General features: G+C 34.8%; 1 protein-coding gene across 1 annotated transcript in view; it reads right to left on the bottom strand.

Annotated features, from left to right (window-relative positions):
* The window catches only part of LOC136856016 (protein artichoke-like), a 30,885-nt gene extending 22,051 nt beyond the window's left edge, over positions 1-8,834 (bottom strand). The window contains exon 1 of the mRNA XM_067133569.1: positions 8,528-8,834. Within this exon, the coding sequence (XP_066989670.1) occupies positions 8,528-8,698 (171 nt within the window). The 5' untranslated portion in view covers positions 8,699-8,834. The remainder of the gene's footprint in view (positions 1-8,527) is intronic.
* Between the last annotated feature and the right edge of the window lie 8,780 nt (positions 8,835-17,614).

Genomic DNA, 17,614 nt, shown 5'->3' with positions numbered 1-17,614 from the left:
CCAGAACAGAAAGTGCTTTATTTAATTGTCGTCATGATTGCAGTGGCAATCTACTTGAAATTTAGATTTCAGGTGTAGAGAATGTTAGTCTGCTCTGATGATGTCAGGCAACTGACTCAGACTTTTGCAACAAAGTTAAGTTAAGTATATCTTAGTTTAACCAGACCACTGAGCTGGTTAACAGCTCTCCTAGGGCTGGCCCGAAGGATTAGACTTAGGGCCCCAGTGTAAGTGACAATGGTTCACACCTGGAAACCGAAAATCTCGATAGAATGTTAAGTACAATATTCACTGCCCTTGGGAAAGGACAACGTATTTGTTACCGAACACATGCTCGCACTAATTATACATTGCCAAGTTTGTTTTTTACCCTTTATATTTACGCAAAACCTTTTTAAAGAACTGATTTACAATCTTTCTTATTTTTAATGAAACTGGGATCGGAATTCTGGAGACTAACCATCAATTTTTAAAACATAAAACCCGTATAAACTTCACCTCCTTGGAGACTAACTGGCAACTCAGTGTTTACATACCCTTCCTCTTCTTTTCTCAAGTTCCAAGAAGTATGTGTCAATATTTGGATTACGTCGGAGACCCCCAGCTTCGTTGTGACTGCTGGGAAAATGCCATGTGGCACCCAAGTCATTTCTGATGAAATTGTTGATGTTTATCCAAGTTTTATTTTGAAGTTTTATAAGGACAAAGGTGACACTTGACTAGAGAATTCAGTGTCACTGTATTGGGCCAGCTCTTTCTGGTTTTATTCTGCTTCTTTGTGTTCTTGCGTAATCATCTCTTTGTTGATTGATATTATCTGTGTGTTTGTTTTCATTTGTAAATTACTTGTGGTGATAACAGACTGGTATCGACCTTTGAGACTTGGAAAAAACCACTTGTTTGAGAACAATAATATTTAGAAGCACATTAGGTTTCGGAGCGTTAGCTCCCTCTTCAGTGTGTAGACACTAAAACCCTTTGAGTCTACACATTTATTGCTGCTTAAACTTATGCCCTCGTCCAAACAAGGACTAGCAGCCATTTTACTCTGAAATAACTGCTTTTTGTCCATCAGAGCAGTGAATTTCTCACCATGGAGTGAAGCAAGAGCGCTGTTATTTTCCTGACATCCAACAGGAGCGAAAATGTGAATTTTATTGGACTCATGTGGTGAGGGTCCTCTGCCATTTAGGCAGTATTTCCTCCCACCAAGGGGTTCACAACCCTTCAGAAGGCTCTATTGTGCTCTAGACAGAGAGTGTGTGAGAGAATTTGCAGACATCCTATACAAAGCATTATATTAATAAGGCAAATATTTTCAAAATTCCAGCGCAGTATCAAATTCGCACCAGAGATTTAATTATATTTGCATCACGATCACTGTAGCGAAAGGCAGAATTAATTCCATGGCCTGGGGTCGTTAAACTTCCGTAATTAGGATAAATACATTGGTAAATTAGTCTCTTGTTTTATAAAAGAATGCAAATAATGAAGGGAACAAGATTTCTTTGGACTGTCTCTCGTACTGTTGTGTCTTAAGTGGGTTCCCTTCGTCTCAGTCTTGTGTCAAGCTCAGAGCGCCTTCTTCCAGGGAGACCGCCGTCAATGACCCAGTTGTCACGACGCCAGATAACTCAAAATCATTCACTCATTCATTCATTCTTCCAGGAAGAGAGAACGATGGAAGCTGATGTTGATGATGTCAAGACCTAAATTGAGGACTTATCTGGCAAAATAAGGATATATGGCAACCTGAATGGACTCTCAACTCTTTGCTGTCAGAACAGGACTCATTTCAGAGACTGTCAGAACGCTGTCATAACGGCAACTTTCGTCACTGAAACTGCCAATCCGATCGTCATAACGTTAACTGTCATAACGCTGACTGTCATTTCGGTAGTTAAGGTGTCATAACAGCGTCCCTTCTGTCATAAGACCAGCGACTGCTAATGCACTGGATGCCATGACAGTGACTGTCATAACAGGGAGTTTGTCGTAGTGACTAAATAAACAGATTCTATACCGTGGGTATTAATATAGAATGGTAAGCACCAAGACAGTGCTTATCTCTGACAATTCTTCAACATTTGAAACCAACTGGAGATTTCACCAACTCTTCCTTGGTCCCTAATTCACCTCTCCACAAAGCTTCACCCAAATCCACCCGCAGCTCTCTGAGATATCTTCTGGCAAAAAGATTTTTAGCTTTCAAGAGGACTTGAAAAATGTTGACTGAAGAATCTTAAACGCTGAGATCAGCACAGAAGACCCTGAATTTGAAAAGGGCGAAAATTATCAGTGTAGTATCTCTCATTGCTGAGTTAGATTTGGGTCATTGCTAAGCGGGGCAGGTGCTTGTCTAAGCAATCTCAAGACCTATAATTAAGTCGATATCTTGGGTGCTTGGGTCCCCCTTTTTGGGGGTGAAGGGGGGTGGGGACACTGTCTTGTAATTTGTAATTTCTTCTGTTCGTTATTGTAACAGTAACTGACAATGAAAAAAAATTATTTGTCCTTCTCTTGTGCTTATAATACCTTAGTAATTATAACAACAATAGGTTATTATATTTTGTCCTTCAGTTAACACTGTATCAGCAACAGTTGCTCCTAAAACTGTACTAGCAACAGTTGCTCCTAAAAAGGCCTTAGCAACAGCTGCTCCTAAAATTGGATTAGCAACAGGTGCTCCTAAAACTGTACTGGCAATAGTTGCTCCTGCAAAGGCCTTAGCAACAGCTTCTCTGACAGATTTATCAACAACAGTTGCTCCTGAACTTTATCAGCAACAGTTGCACCTACTTCACCAATCTCCTCTGTGTTCCCCACTTCAAGAATGATTACTTTCCATGTGACTATCATATATAGCCACTGACAGGATCCCTGTCAACAGCACGTCAGTCCCAGCTCACTTTTGCTGCATCAATCAACTCCCTTATGTTTAAAAGAACCTTTAAGTACGAGTGTAATTGTATGTATATACGCCATTTTTATATGTTTATTTTTCTGTGTGTAACAGATAGGCAATGAATAGAAAATAATGAGTTGCATTGTTTGCTAAAATTGATATACTGTAAATAGGATGCAATTGCAATAATAATAACAACAACAATAATAATAATAATAATAATAATAATAAACCTTATGTTTATGATGCTTCTCTCTCTCTCTCTCTCTCTCTCTCTCTCTCTCTCTCTCTCTCTCTCGTCTAGATGACACCCATTTGACATTGACAGTCAGTCTTGTGAGACTGATACCTGTCTTAAATACATTCTTATGTTACTGTTAATTTTAGTTTGTGTGTATGTGTATCAATCTATCTATCTATCTATCTATATAATAATAATAATAATAATAATAATAATAATAATAATAATAATAATAATAAAATAATAATAAACAGACCAAAAGGGTAGGAATTATAGAGCTATATTTCGAAGACTATCGTCTTCCTCATCGGACAGAGCTGCCATATAGTAGACGGAATTCTGTTTTAACAGAAGATATTGAGAGAGAGAGAGAGAGGTTAAAAAGTGCTTGTATTTTTCGCTTTGAGATCAAACGGTTCATCCTTTTCGATTCGGGAATTTTTATAAATGGTCGTCGTTAATTTCTTGCCTTTCATATTAATGTAAATGTTAATTTGACATTTATCTCTTATCATTAATATTATCATTCTTTTGTTGTGGATGTTATTTCATAATTTTCATTATCATGAAAATATAAATATGTACTGTATATTATATATATATTCGTCAGTCATATCTGAAAAACATATAAAGTCATGATATCGATAATGATGGAATAACGTAAGCAACAAAAAAAACTATAATATCGACAATAACAGATAAAGATTCCAAAGGAATATTTGCCTAAATATTAAGACGAGAAACCAACAATAATAATAAATACATTCCCGAATCGACAAGTAGGAAAAAAATAGAAAAAAAAAACATTTTCGAAGTCGTATTATCCTCATGATTGGAATATCTTTACCCATTGTTGTTATTTGTTATTTGTCCCAATGTCTTTGTTTAATAATGCAGCTTATCTGTGATACGGTTTTTGACATACTTTGTCTCCTGGGGGGGGCAACGTCTTGCAGTGTGTATAAGGAATACGCACATGTATATATATACATATATGTATATGTAATATATATATATATATATATATATATATATATATATATATATATAGATATATATATATATATATATATATATATATATATATATATATATATATATATATATATATATATATATATATATATATATATATATATATATATATGCACTAGCGGATCAGTGGGGTGGGGGAACCTGGGCACGTGTGCCCCCCATGAAAAATAATGACAAATTAATAGTATTGAAGATTTTGATGATAATAACTTGAATGAGAAATATAAAAGTGGGAGAAAATACGAAATATATCATAGAAATAATAATAAAATTTTGAGAAAATTTTATGTGTGTGTATATTTACGTACACATATATATGTATGTATGTATATTATACATATATATATACATGTTACCTGTCTTTCTCTATATAAATTATATATATACATAAATCTATATAAATTATATATATACATAAATAATATATATGTATATATACATACATATATATAGATATATATAATAGTCAAGTCGCCTGTCTATCACTGTATAAACCAAAGGCCCAAGTTCGAGCTCAGGCCAAGGCAAATGCACTTATCATTTATGGCTGCACTTAGGTGTAAGCTATTCCCCAGAGACAGTGAATTCGATATTAAGTAATATTTATGTTGAAAATCAACAATTTAAAAAAAAAAATCCTTTTCATATTAAAATCCCAAAATCGGGGAACCGACATTAAGCCTTTGAAAAAAAAAAAATCCCCAGACGTGAAATGGCTATGCTGAACCATTTTAAGATTCTATCTCAGTATAAATTCTTTCGATAAATTAAAAATTAGGTCAGAATCTCCAGTTGAAGAGTGCGATAAGGCGCCGAGTTCGGGGTAGATATTTTTATCATTAAAATAAAAAAAAACAAACAATTTTTTGTCAGCTTCGATTGCTTTCAGATAGCGGTATTGTTCTTTGTGATGTTTTGCTTGTGCAAGCTGTTTTCGTAGTCGTGTAGGACTGATAGTTGTAAATTCATGGTCATGTTGACTAATAATAATAATAATATAATAATAATAATAATGATAATAATAATGTAACACAGGTTTTTTTTGTTTGTAAGGTTTGTAAATATTTGTTCTGTCAGTTTCATGAAATCAAACCTTTGTATGTCATTTAATTTTCATTAGAATATACATTATATATATATATATATATATATATATATATATATATATATATATATATATATATATATATATATTTATTTATTTATTTATTTGTTTATATATCTATATATTTAAATATATATATATTTTATATATGTATAAATTAAAATATATATATATATATATATATATATATATATAAAATAATATATATATATATATATATATATATATATATATATATATATATATATATATATATATATATATATATATATATATATATATATATAGGTGGTCACCCGGTTGAGTTTTGACCAACCCAAAGTTGCTTGAATTTAGCAGTGGCCAAAAAGGGCATTTTATACAACATGCTGAATTTATCTAGAAGGTTTTAATACTTTACTTACACTTTTTCTATGAATTTGTTAATTTGTAAGTTGATTTTTTCCTCAGTTAATAAGTGATCTCTTTTGTGTTTCCCATTACCTTCAGTTCTAATGAACACCATAATATTCTCTGTTCCTCGTTGGACGAGTCGGTAGAGTTCTCGGCTAGCACTCTGCTAGGCCCGAGTTCGACTCTCTGGCCGGGCCAGTGAAGAATTAGAGGAATTTATTTCTGGTGATGGAAATTCATTTCTCGGTATAATGTGGTTCGGATTCCACAATAAGCTGTAGGTCTCGTTGCTAGGTAACCAACTGGTTCTTAGCCGCGTGAAATAAGTCTAATCCTTCGGACCAGCCCTGGGAGAGCTGTTAATCAGCTCAGTGGTCTGGTTAAACTAAGGTATACTTAACTCTGGAAGCTTGAATTTCAAGTTAATGACCCCCACGGCCTTGCTCCGTATGAACAGGGTACATCCTCTGAATAATAATAATAATAATAATAATAATAATAATAATAATAATAATAATAATTTGATTTGGGGCCTACTTCCGGATTGAATGTACTTTACACTTTCACAGTAAAACCAGAACTCTGATGAGCACAGTATAATTCACAAAGTACCACAACAGTGTGATTGTCATTACAAGAATGTGGAAATTATAAATTTTAGTATGTTCTGATGGACAGTAAGATGGCTAACTCACAGTGACACAACCTAACCTAACTTAAGGGGATTGTTCTTAGATAACTTTTACCTGTCTGTTTCTAAAGTTGCGTCTTTTATCATAGTTTTACATGAGAGTGTTTCAGCTCACTGGGAATCTTATACCGGCTATAAATTTAATTGGAAACTGAGTTCTTAAACAGAAAACATTCGTAGTTCGGGTCATGGATCAAGATGAGGTCACGCTTCTTTGTGTGAGGTCAGGAACCAAACTGACATTGCTGAAACTTGTAACAAGCATTAGTCATCTGGTGCAAGCAACGGTGGTTCCCAATGAGGGCAGTAGAATGAGCGAATATATTAACTGTCATCGCAATAATTCCGTGATGTTGTGCAATTGAAACCTAAAATGTTCAAGCAAAGATGCAATGCATTATTTACCTTAAAGCAGTTTTCCTTGTATTTTATAATTTACTTACATTTTTATCTATTTATTTATTCATTTGTCAATTTATTTTTTCTTTTCTAATTACTATTTTCTTGCCGCCTTCTGTGAATTCTTCCAAATGAACACCACATTCTTTGGAAGCTTGAATTCCAAGCCATCGGCCCCTGTGGTGGGCTTGTTCCATATGAATAGGGTCCATCTCCTGAATAATAATAATTATACTGTTGAAAAATAATCTATTTCTAATCATGACTCATGTGTGAAGGCCAAATATGTTCAAGCAAATATCACATTATCATCACCTGTTATATACTGATTTTTTGTCTTAAGAAGCACGGAAAGTGCAGCTGATAGGCTAGGGATTTCCAAGCCAGTTCGCCAGTGCAAGTCGGCAACAGTGTACTTAGCAAAAAAAAAAAAAAAAAAAAAACCGCTTGTAACTGCGTGTACCAAGGATGTCGTGATTTTTAATTCTCTGGGCGGCACGCTTGTCAGGAAGATTACTCAGAAAGCGACGCGTAGAATTTTAGGCAAATTTGACCACGGGTACCCCGTGTGAAGGGCGACTGGTGATTAGATTTTGAGGAACTGGGAATGTCACTTTTTGGGAAAGGGACCATGTCCTCTGTTTTGGCGGAGGCTTGCACCTTTTCCTGGTTTACCTGGACTGTTGCCACTCACACCAGGTTCAGTGGGTCTGTTGTTAGTTTCTCAGTATTGGTTCTATAAGACGATTTGTAAGCCTTATGTCTGAACTCTTTGTCCTAATTTTAGTTTTCACTGATCTAAGGTATCACACACCACACAATACACACACACACACACACACACACACACATATATATGGATTATATATATATATATATTCTATAGATTATCTATATTTATCCATCTAAATTAATCTGACAGGACCTCGTTGAAACTGGATGGTATCTCGCGATATTTATTCAATAAAAGTTTTTATTGAATAAATATCTCCCTAGTTTCAAATTTATTTATTTACTCTGTAGTCTTTTTTTTTTTTCAAAGCGCTGGTTTTAGGTCAGACAAATGTTCACATTTTGACAAGTCACTAAATAAAAAAAAAAGAGGTGATAAGCTTTGCTAGTAGTTATTAATAAAAATGATTCATATTTCCAATGCTTATACGAAGATTACGAATACTAAGTACACTTAAGTTCATGTTTCCAAGGAACTCGGCAATCTTTATTTTCCCTACCCTCCCAATACCGTGGATTATGAATATGTAGTTCTGTAGATTTCTATATTTATCCATCTAAATATCTCGGACTGTACAAGGCTTGCGATTCGATGTAAACACTCGTAAAAACATCGAATTTTAAATCATGAAGCAAATAATATTGACAAGCAAAGTTTTCCTTGTAAAATTATTGTCCTAAACAAACAGTGTAATGTCTGCTTAACGAATTTATGCATTTTTATTTGTTCATTTATTTACTTGTTCATTTATTTTTTCATGTTTTTAAACTTATTTTTTTGTAGAAGCATAGTAACAGCTCTCTCTCTCTCTCTCTCTCTCTCTCTCTCTCTATATATATCTCTCTATATATATATATATATATATATATATATATACTTATACTGTATATATATTATATATTATATATATATATATATATATATATATATATATATATATATATATATATATATATATATACATACACATATATATAATATATATACAGTATATATATTAATGCTATAGAAAGGTATTTACTTACAGTACAAGGCTCTATCAAAACAGCATCAGGACAAATGTTGCAAACGACAATTCCTTCGCCAGAAGCGGTCCTTCTCCGGAACTGTTCATGGCGCCCCAGACTACTCCCTTGATTCTGCACAACCAAAAAGCCTAACACCAACGCCAGGGCCAGTCCTCTTAAATCAAACATTCTGTCTATCTCCTTTTCTCAAAGTTTATATACGAGCTTCTAAAAACCGTTTAAATATCACCGGAGCTTCTCTGCGTCTTATACAAAAGTTTCCAAACGTGGGAGTTTATCACAGTCGATCAAACACATCGAGAAGCGTTCCAGCAAGCGCTCGCTTAGAACTGTAAACAGAAGCGCGGGTCGTTCCACCTTAAATAGCCATTGGTGCTCCGGTGATCGCTCTGTGTGTGTGAGCAGCGCCGAATACCGACGATTAAAAGGCTCGAACGACACAAAAAAAGCTGGGTAGAATAAAAAGAATAACAATCTGCGGTTAATTGTATTATCTACGGCTTGGGGCGTCTCCCAGGAAGAGATAAAAATAGATTTCTTTATCCGCCCACCGCGGCCGTTTTTGTGTGTGCTGGGGGACCACGCTGTGTCGCTCACGTAGCGTAGCGATCAACAGCACCTAGCGAGGTGTAATGTTTACGAGGCGCGTTCCTTTTGACCCGAAATGGGCAATTTTAATACTATTGGGTATAAGATGCACTGACGTCGGTTGGTTGCGGAAATGATATGTGGTTTATTGACGCCTCCTGGTGTTGGTTTTGGACGAGAGAGAGAGAGAGAGAGAGAGAGAGAGAGAGAGAGAGAGAGAGAGAGAGAGAGAGAGAGAGAGAGAGAGAGGGCTTTGATTGCATTGTTTGTGTGAAGTACAAAGATACTGGTACTTGTCTGAGCAGTAAAATGGAGAAACGGCTGCACAAACAATATATCTGTTCCTTTTAATTTTATTTCTTGTATGTTTATAATTGTTTGTGTAGTGTTTTTCTTTATCTGTTTGTTAAATTTGTACTTTATTCATTTTTTCTAGGATGTTTTCAAACTTATTTCACTTACGGGCATTTTGGCTCGTCCCACGTGGATTTTTGGGTATTCAGAATAATAATAATAATAATAATAATAATAATAATAATAATAATAATAATAATAATAATAATAATAATAATAATAATAATAATAATGACTTAAACTAAGGTAAATATGGCCTCAATACTGTTGTATTCACTAAGAAATAGACAAAATCTTAATTACATGACTGCAAGATTCCAGCGGAACGAGAATAGCAGTTTACTCTCCATGTTGGAACAGCTGGTAATGGGAGCATGTTTGTGTGCTTGTGTTTGTGTGTGTGCGTGTGTTTGTGCAGGTGTGTATGGATGCACGCATGTGTCAGTGTCAGTGACATATATCTTGAGTGTGGGTTTGTGCATGTATTTTAAGTGAATGTGGTGTATGTGTGTGTATATGGGATCATATGTGTATATGAGTAGGTGGTATGTATGTTTGTGCAATTGCATATGTATGTGAGTACTTATAGATGCATGTTAGTGCTATATAAATGTGTTTGTATGTGTTTGTAGTGCAGGTATGTGTGTATAGGTTTATATAGGTATGTTTGTGGGTGGAATATAGGTGCATGTGTGTAGTCATATATAGGCATGTATGTCTAGCAACATGTGTTGGTGTGTATGTGCATATGGGTGTATGTAAGGTGGCGAGCAAGTGTATATTCATATGTGTGTATGTGTGTGGGTGTTAGGAATCTGTACTGAGGGTCATATATGTATGTAGGTTCATGTTTGTGCATACATATGTATGTTAAAACTGGAAGCAATGAATTAGTAATATTCTTCCATGTATTAATAAATCAGTTTGATTGAAACGTTTTTTGGTCACAGCAGGGTAGAGAAGGGTATGAGGGTCGCAACCTCATCCCACGAATATTTTCAGAGAAGTGGCAGGTTGATACCCTTCTGATTATCAGCCTGTGTTTAGGATGAGGTCTCAAGCCCCGTACTTTTACTTGCTCCCAAATATGACCCATTAGAGTCGAGTTACTGCCGGGTACGTAATTTAGTGCTTGGTCTTGGGTCCCTGAGAAGAGATTGTTCGTTTATAAACACATACACAAACATACAAATATGTCACGTGTTATTGTGTTTATAATCGTATATATGTATATATATTTATATAGATAGATTGACAGATAGATAGATAGATAGATATTCCAATGACCTAACCTTGAACAATAGATTTTTAGTCTGTTAGGAATTTTCTATCAAAAAGGGCATCTACTCACCTTAGAGTTTTTTCCGCATATGATTGATGAACTTCAATTATTATTATTATTATTATTATTATTATTATTATTATTATTATTATTATTATTATTATTATTATTATGTAACTTCAGGACATTAGTTTATGACGAAATCCTACACACAATAGAATAACTATGAATGAACAAAGATAATAAGTAAACATGAAAACTGTTTGGAATTTTTGAGGGAAGTAAAAATGGGTTCACATATTTTCATGAAAGCAATTTTTGGACCTTCAAATCCTCCAACATTTTCTTGAAAGAGGTGATAGACAAAGCGAGCGAGAGAATGATAATTCAGGAGAGAGAGAGAGAGAGAGAGAGAGAGAGAGAGAGAGAGAGAGAGAGAGAGAGAGAGAAGCATATTCCCGTAGCCTATCTATGTCACACATAAAAAAATCATATGGATACACAATGCATTTGCTAACCTATCCCCTTCTCCAACCTGGTTGGACCCACCGCAGTCGACTAAACCAGGTACATAATTCACTTCTGAAATCATAGGGGGACCATGAACTTTTTCTAGAAACGGGTCAAAGTCGTTGCTTCCCGTTGGGATCGATCCCGTACATCAAGTTGCCCCTGTCCAATATCTTATCTTTCCCAGAGTTCTGTATTTGAGTTTTCTTGTCTTAAGGTCACCCTTTAAGTCCCTTTGATTAAGGGTACAATGAAGTTCTTGGGGTCATATGCCTAAGGGTAAAGGGAAATTCAACAGTAGTTGGTAGGATCAGACATAGCCTAAGTAGCAGAAGAAGGGTTGGCCAGGAATGGCTGGTATAACTGCCTGTGGAACTCAGTAGTCAAAGAACAGGTACAGTTTTAACTTTAAACTGCCTCCACTGAAGGAAATCAGTGCAGCAGCTCTGAGCAGTTGTTTTTGGGGATGAGTTAGAGCAGGTGAGGCTATGACTGACCAGTGTGTCCACTTTCTTAACTGGACCACCAAACAGAAAGAAAGCTTTGTTTTAAGAAGTAAATAAGTTTAGTGATTCTGAGAAACTGCAACAGGTCAGAGAGAGAGCCAGGAGAATTACAGTGCAATAAAAGCATGATAGTTCTGACATGATCTGCCCACAGGGAATTGCAGAAGTCCAGAAGTTACAAGAAAGAACCTAGGAATGATTCTGATGGCCATTTCCTGCACTGGCTAACAGAAGGGGACGGCTAACAGAAGGGGACACCTCAGAAAATACATTTGAATGAAGACATTTCATTGTTGATTTCAGACACCAGAATCACTACCCACAATCTTCTGCTATATCTGTTACATTATGCACACAATGACTTATCACTTTCAGCCACGGATCTAATCCATGATAAAGGCACATGATGATAACATTGTTTTTGCATTATCTTTGTATTTACTAAAGGGTCTGGTTGAAGTCTTTTTTTTTTTAACTGGCACTGATTTGACTGATTTGGGCCAATTGTCTGGTCACCATATTGCATTATCTGGGGGGATTTCCACAGCATTTTGCTGTGTGTGTGATGATGTGGGATGTGTCCTAACTGAGAAGATAGGCAATTTGAGATTGAGGTAGAGGAAGTAAGAGAATTACCTCGGTGAGGTAATTCAGTTGTTATTTGGTACAAGTGCACTCAGTTGCTGAAAATGCAAAAAATGACAGTTAGGCCTATATAACAGAGGGTCGAGATAGCCTGACCTAATATTGAGAGAGAGAGAGAGAGAGAGAGAGAGAGAGAGAGAGAGAGAGAGAGAGAGAGAGGCGGCCCCGGAATAGACGACGGCAGACTAAACGTGGAGTATGCTATCAAATAGAGATGATGGCGCATTGCAATTCAGAACAGTTGACTAAGTGCCAGGTACAAGAGAGAAATCAAATGATAGCCTCTATATTTTAAAAGTAGTCTCTCTCTCTCTCTCTCTCTCTCTCTCTCTCTCTCTCTCTCTCTCTCTCTCTCAATTATTAGACTACCGGTACTGTTAAAGGTTCCTTTGGGCTTTAGATTCGTAGGTAACTTTAAGCTACAAGCCTTAGACCCGGACGGGGAATGTATGAAGAATCATACCTCCCATAGCGCGATTCGAACCCACGTAATAGGTAATGATTAGGCTAATCTGAACCATTGCACCAAGAGGAAAGATAAAAGTCCATTTCAGCTCAATGCATTGTCCCACCAGTAACCTAAACCCCAGAATACTATCTGGTAGCTACGTGACTGTTGTGGGTTGCAGACATTTGAGACGAAAGCGTGGGGCTGGCAATTTCATCCCAAAAGATTAGATGAGAATTGGAAAGGTGAACCATTCTAGAGCTTCAACACTCTCTCTCTCTCTCTCTCTCTCTCTCTCTCTCTCTCTCTCTCTCTCTCTCTCATCATAACGGGGCGAATGAAGGTAGCCTAGTTATTGCCATTCCAGGGTGGTCTTTACGGAAGCATGTCATATTTAGCCGCGTATCTAGTGGCGTAAGTTTGACCTATCCGCGCATGCGCTAGCGCGCGCGCACACACACATATATATAAACAAACTTCTAATTTATTGGGCGGCTTCATCAAATGTTTATTTGCCCTCAAGCTTAAACAAACAACTACTTAAAATAAATCTAAGTAAATTACCACTAAGAATCTCACCATTAACGTTCTAATTGCAACAAATTGTTAGTTATTAAGGAGAGTAATCATTGCTAAATTATTGCTATGAACGAGAATTATAGCTTTCCTCATTGAGAATTACGTATATATATATACATACATACATATACATACATACATACATATATATATATATATATATATATATATATATATATATATATATATATATATATACGAGTATATATATACAAGACACTATTTACATATACGTAAACATCAAAACAATTCGGTGAATAAGCGATAAATAAATAAGAAAAAAAATAACAAGAATATTACCATGACAATCCGTAACAATCCACAGTGAAAGTACGCGCCACACGAGAGAGAGAGAGAGAGAGAGAGAGAGAGAGAGAGAGAGAGAGAGAGAGAGAGAGAGAGACCTTCCCTCGCAACCCTTTAACTGCCGAGGAATTTCGTTCCTACGTACACCCGCCGGAAGACGTTACGTAGATGGGCTGAGAGAGAGAGAGAGAGAGAGAACGTGCCTGCGCGCGCAAATCGCTTCTGTTCTGGTAGTGTCATTCTGTTCCCGCGTCTTCAGTACGCGTCAGAACCGCGTAGAAAACGGGAGGTTGGGTTTTGGTCTCCTGGTTTGAAGAGAGAATAAGAGACGTTTTTGTTGTTTTCCAATGTTGTTTTGATCGTGAATTGGTTCATTTGTTTGTTTTTTGTTTGTGTTTAAGCTTCCTCAGGACATCGGAGGATTTTTGGTTTGGTTGAGAAGTGACGGCAGGGTGAAATGACTGAATTATGATAAGATCAGAAAACATCACAAAATACATATTATTTACTTGATCTACCAACTTAAAATATCCTACAATACATAAATAAAATATCATAAATTCATTTAATCATTTAACTTAATTATTTACAGTGAACTAAAATCAAGAACACTCAGTTTTCTTAGACAGAAACATTATACGAATTCATGAGTGAATATTTGATGTGACCGTGTTGTTGTGAAGAAAATAAAGAAAATTGTTTTTGGAAAAGCCGGGGGTAAGTGCTGTTTACATGTCATTGTTTTGGTGTTGTTTTATTCTGGTTATTGTTTTGATAGGCTTTCTTGATCCTTGTTTTGTATAGTGTTTCTTGACAATCATTGTTTTGATGGTGCTTTTTTATGGATTGTTTTGATAATCCTAACAGTGATTGTTTTGATAAGACTTCTTTGTAATTACTGGTTTGATAAGCTTTCTTTGTAATTATTGTTTTGATAATCACTACAGTTATTGTTTTGAAAATTGTTTTTATTGTAGTGAATCTCTCTAAGACAATTTTCTTCAGAAGCTTTAATGACAATTACTGTCTTATCTCTATCATCACAATTATTGTCTTGATTGTCCTTAATGACAATTATTGTCTCAGGTTTACTTTCTTGATGAAGTTTCTTAACAATTATTAACAATATAAGCTTTTATTAAAACAACATTTTCTTGATAAAGGTTGCATTTTTAAGAATATTTTTGTCAAGTTTCCTTAAACTTTGTTAATTTAGCCAATTAAATCTAATTTCTGATTTCAATAATTAAATTACTTTTTATTCAAGTTTTCTCATAAGCATTATGGTGAATAAATTTAACTTAAATTTAAAGATAAAATTAAAATATAATTTCTGGTTAATCAATCATTTATAATTCCTATATTAAAAAGTCTTAGGTCATAATCATTATGGTAAATAAATTCAAATAAATTTATTGTTTATTTTATGTTTTTAAATAAATTAGTTTATTTGATCAAAGCAGCAAAAATTTGTTTTTGAATTTGCTATGGAAATTATAAAAAAAATTTTATCCAGTAAATATTAATTTTTCATTCCATGACAAAATATCCCGAACTCTTGAATGGATTTATTACAAATTTGCGATTTTAAACGATAAAAAATTATATATATGTATATTTTTTTTTGTTTCTCTGATGTTGATAAATTAATCGCAAGTTACTTTAGAAAAATATTTGATAGATAATAAAAATTAAAGTTAATTAAAATATTATTATTATTATTATTATTATTATTATTATTATTATTATTATTATTATTATTAACATTATTATTATTTTCTGGCGTCCAAAAAATGCTTAGTTCCTTTAAAAAAATATTTGATGAATCATTCATCGAAAATATAGTATTGATAGGAAACTAAGTGTCATTCAAATATTATTATTATTATTATTATTATTATTATTATTATTATTATTATTATTATTATTATTAAGTTGGTTTTCTTGTCAACAGTATTTTGAATAAGAATAAAGTAATGTTAATGATTTATAATATTTAATAATAATAATAATAATAATAATAATAAACAATTCTTAATTTATTATTATTATTATTATTATTATTATTATTATTATTATTATTATTATTATTACATATCCCAGCAGGCTTTTAGATTTTACAATCTTTTTTATATAAATAGTAATTTCTCGTAGACAGACAAACGGACAGACGAAATAATAAACAGCAAAAGATACGTGAAATTTAAATCGAGAGAGAGAGAGAGAGAGAGAGAGAGAGAGAGAGAGAATTATGCCGAGTAATGCATTTCATATCGTATTACATAATCCCATCGGGAATAACACGCACAAATAACTCACGCACAAACAAAGAAAAGTAATAACAACAAACCATAACAAATAAAGATTGAAAAAAAGAGAGATAAATATCGTATACTATCGCGCTTTCGTGATATAATCGAGTTAATGGCGCGCGCAGGCGCACTGGCGTATTAGCATAAACAGCGCATCGCGTGCTTCAGTTGGATTCACGCTTTTATCTGGAGAGTGACGAGGTATACTAATTGGCCCGCAGAGAGAGAGAGAGAGAGAGAATGTTACTTTCCCTGGCTAATTTGATATTTTGGACGCACGGTGGATGCACGCCATGGCGAATTTCATCTCGTCAAAATAGAAAATCGCATTTGGGAGATTATCGTACGGACGGATCTTCTGCGCATGCTCGGGAGAGCGCGTGAATGAAACCGCCTTTAGGGAGGAATTTTATGAATGAACGGGTGGTTTACGCATGTTAGTTTACGGCGTATTTAAAAGGACGATCAAATGGAGTCGATACTCAGGGCACGGCGTGAATGCCATTCACAATATTTCCGTACACGTCAGAATTCTCTGTACGTATTATGGAATTCTCGTATCTTCTGTGTTCCCCGAACCATAAACCCACTTCTTTTTTAAGAGGCTTGTTGTGGTTGCTTGAAGTGTTTAGGTTCAGTAGGATAAATTGTCTTATAGTGTTTCATTCATACACGAATACACACGAGACATTGTTAGAAATACTTTCATTCAGGATTTTCCCGATTAGAGTAATTTCATTCATAAATTTCATGTCACGAATGCTGAAAACTTGAAATGGTATTATTCACGCAAAACTCCCAACTAACAGTGCTTTTTCCTACATGCCTCAGCAGTATTCAGTCATGCACAGAGTTGGATGCACTCTCTCTCTCTCTCTCTCTCCACGCATGCAATATTGCACGCCAATGCAGGGATATCTTCCGCATATGGGCAGTCAGGTAATATCGACGGTACTGATTTTGAAAGTTAAATTACAGGCTGGTTATGAAGCTTTATAGAAAGTCTGTATTTGCGTAATGTTATGTAATGCAGGGAATGTTATAATTAGTGGGTTTAATCTGTATTAAGTGTGTGTTATGGTACGTGACATTATTATTATTATTATTATTATTATTATTATTATTATTATTATTATTATTATTATTATTATTATTATTATATTTTGTACATTAAAAATTACACAACCTGAATTCGACGGGAATATTTACAGCAAAGTCGACATCATCTTAATATCTCGCTTGATAGCCGAATGGCCAAGTCCATCATCCACTGTATCCGAACCAGAGGCCTAGGTTCGAATCCTGGCTGGGGCAGATTTTATGAGTTGGAATACCTATAGCAATTGCTTCATCAGTGTTAATTGAGCGTAAGAAATGAAGAAGCCCAGATTATGTACTTTGGAAAGATCTCTCTCTCTCTCTCTCTCTCTCTCTCTCTCTCTCTCTCTCTCTCTCTCTCTCTCTCCGGAGGATTGCTTCACCCGTGACGTCACAACGGAAGCACCATTTCGGCAGATTCCTTTTGCGTGTTTGGCACGTTCATTTGCATGTTGC

The sequence above is a fragment of the Macrobrachium rosenbergii genome, chromosome 34 (genome assembly GCF_040412425.1).
Source record: "Macrobrachium rosenbergii isolate ZJJX-2024 chromosome 34, ASM4041242v1, whole genome shotgun sequence".
Classification (NCBI taxonomy): domain Eukaryota; kingdom Metazoa; phylum Arthropoda; class Malacostraca; order Decapoda; family Palaemonidae; genus Macrobrachium; species Macrobrachium rosenbergii.
This window is presented reverse-complemented; position numbering and strand designations above follow the sequence as displayed.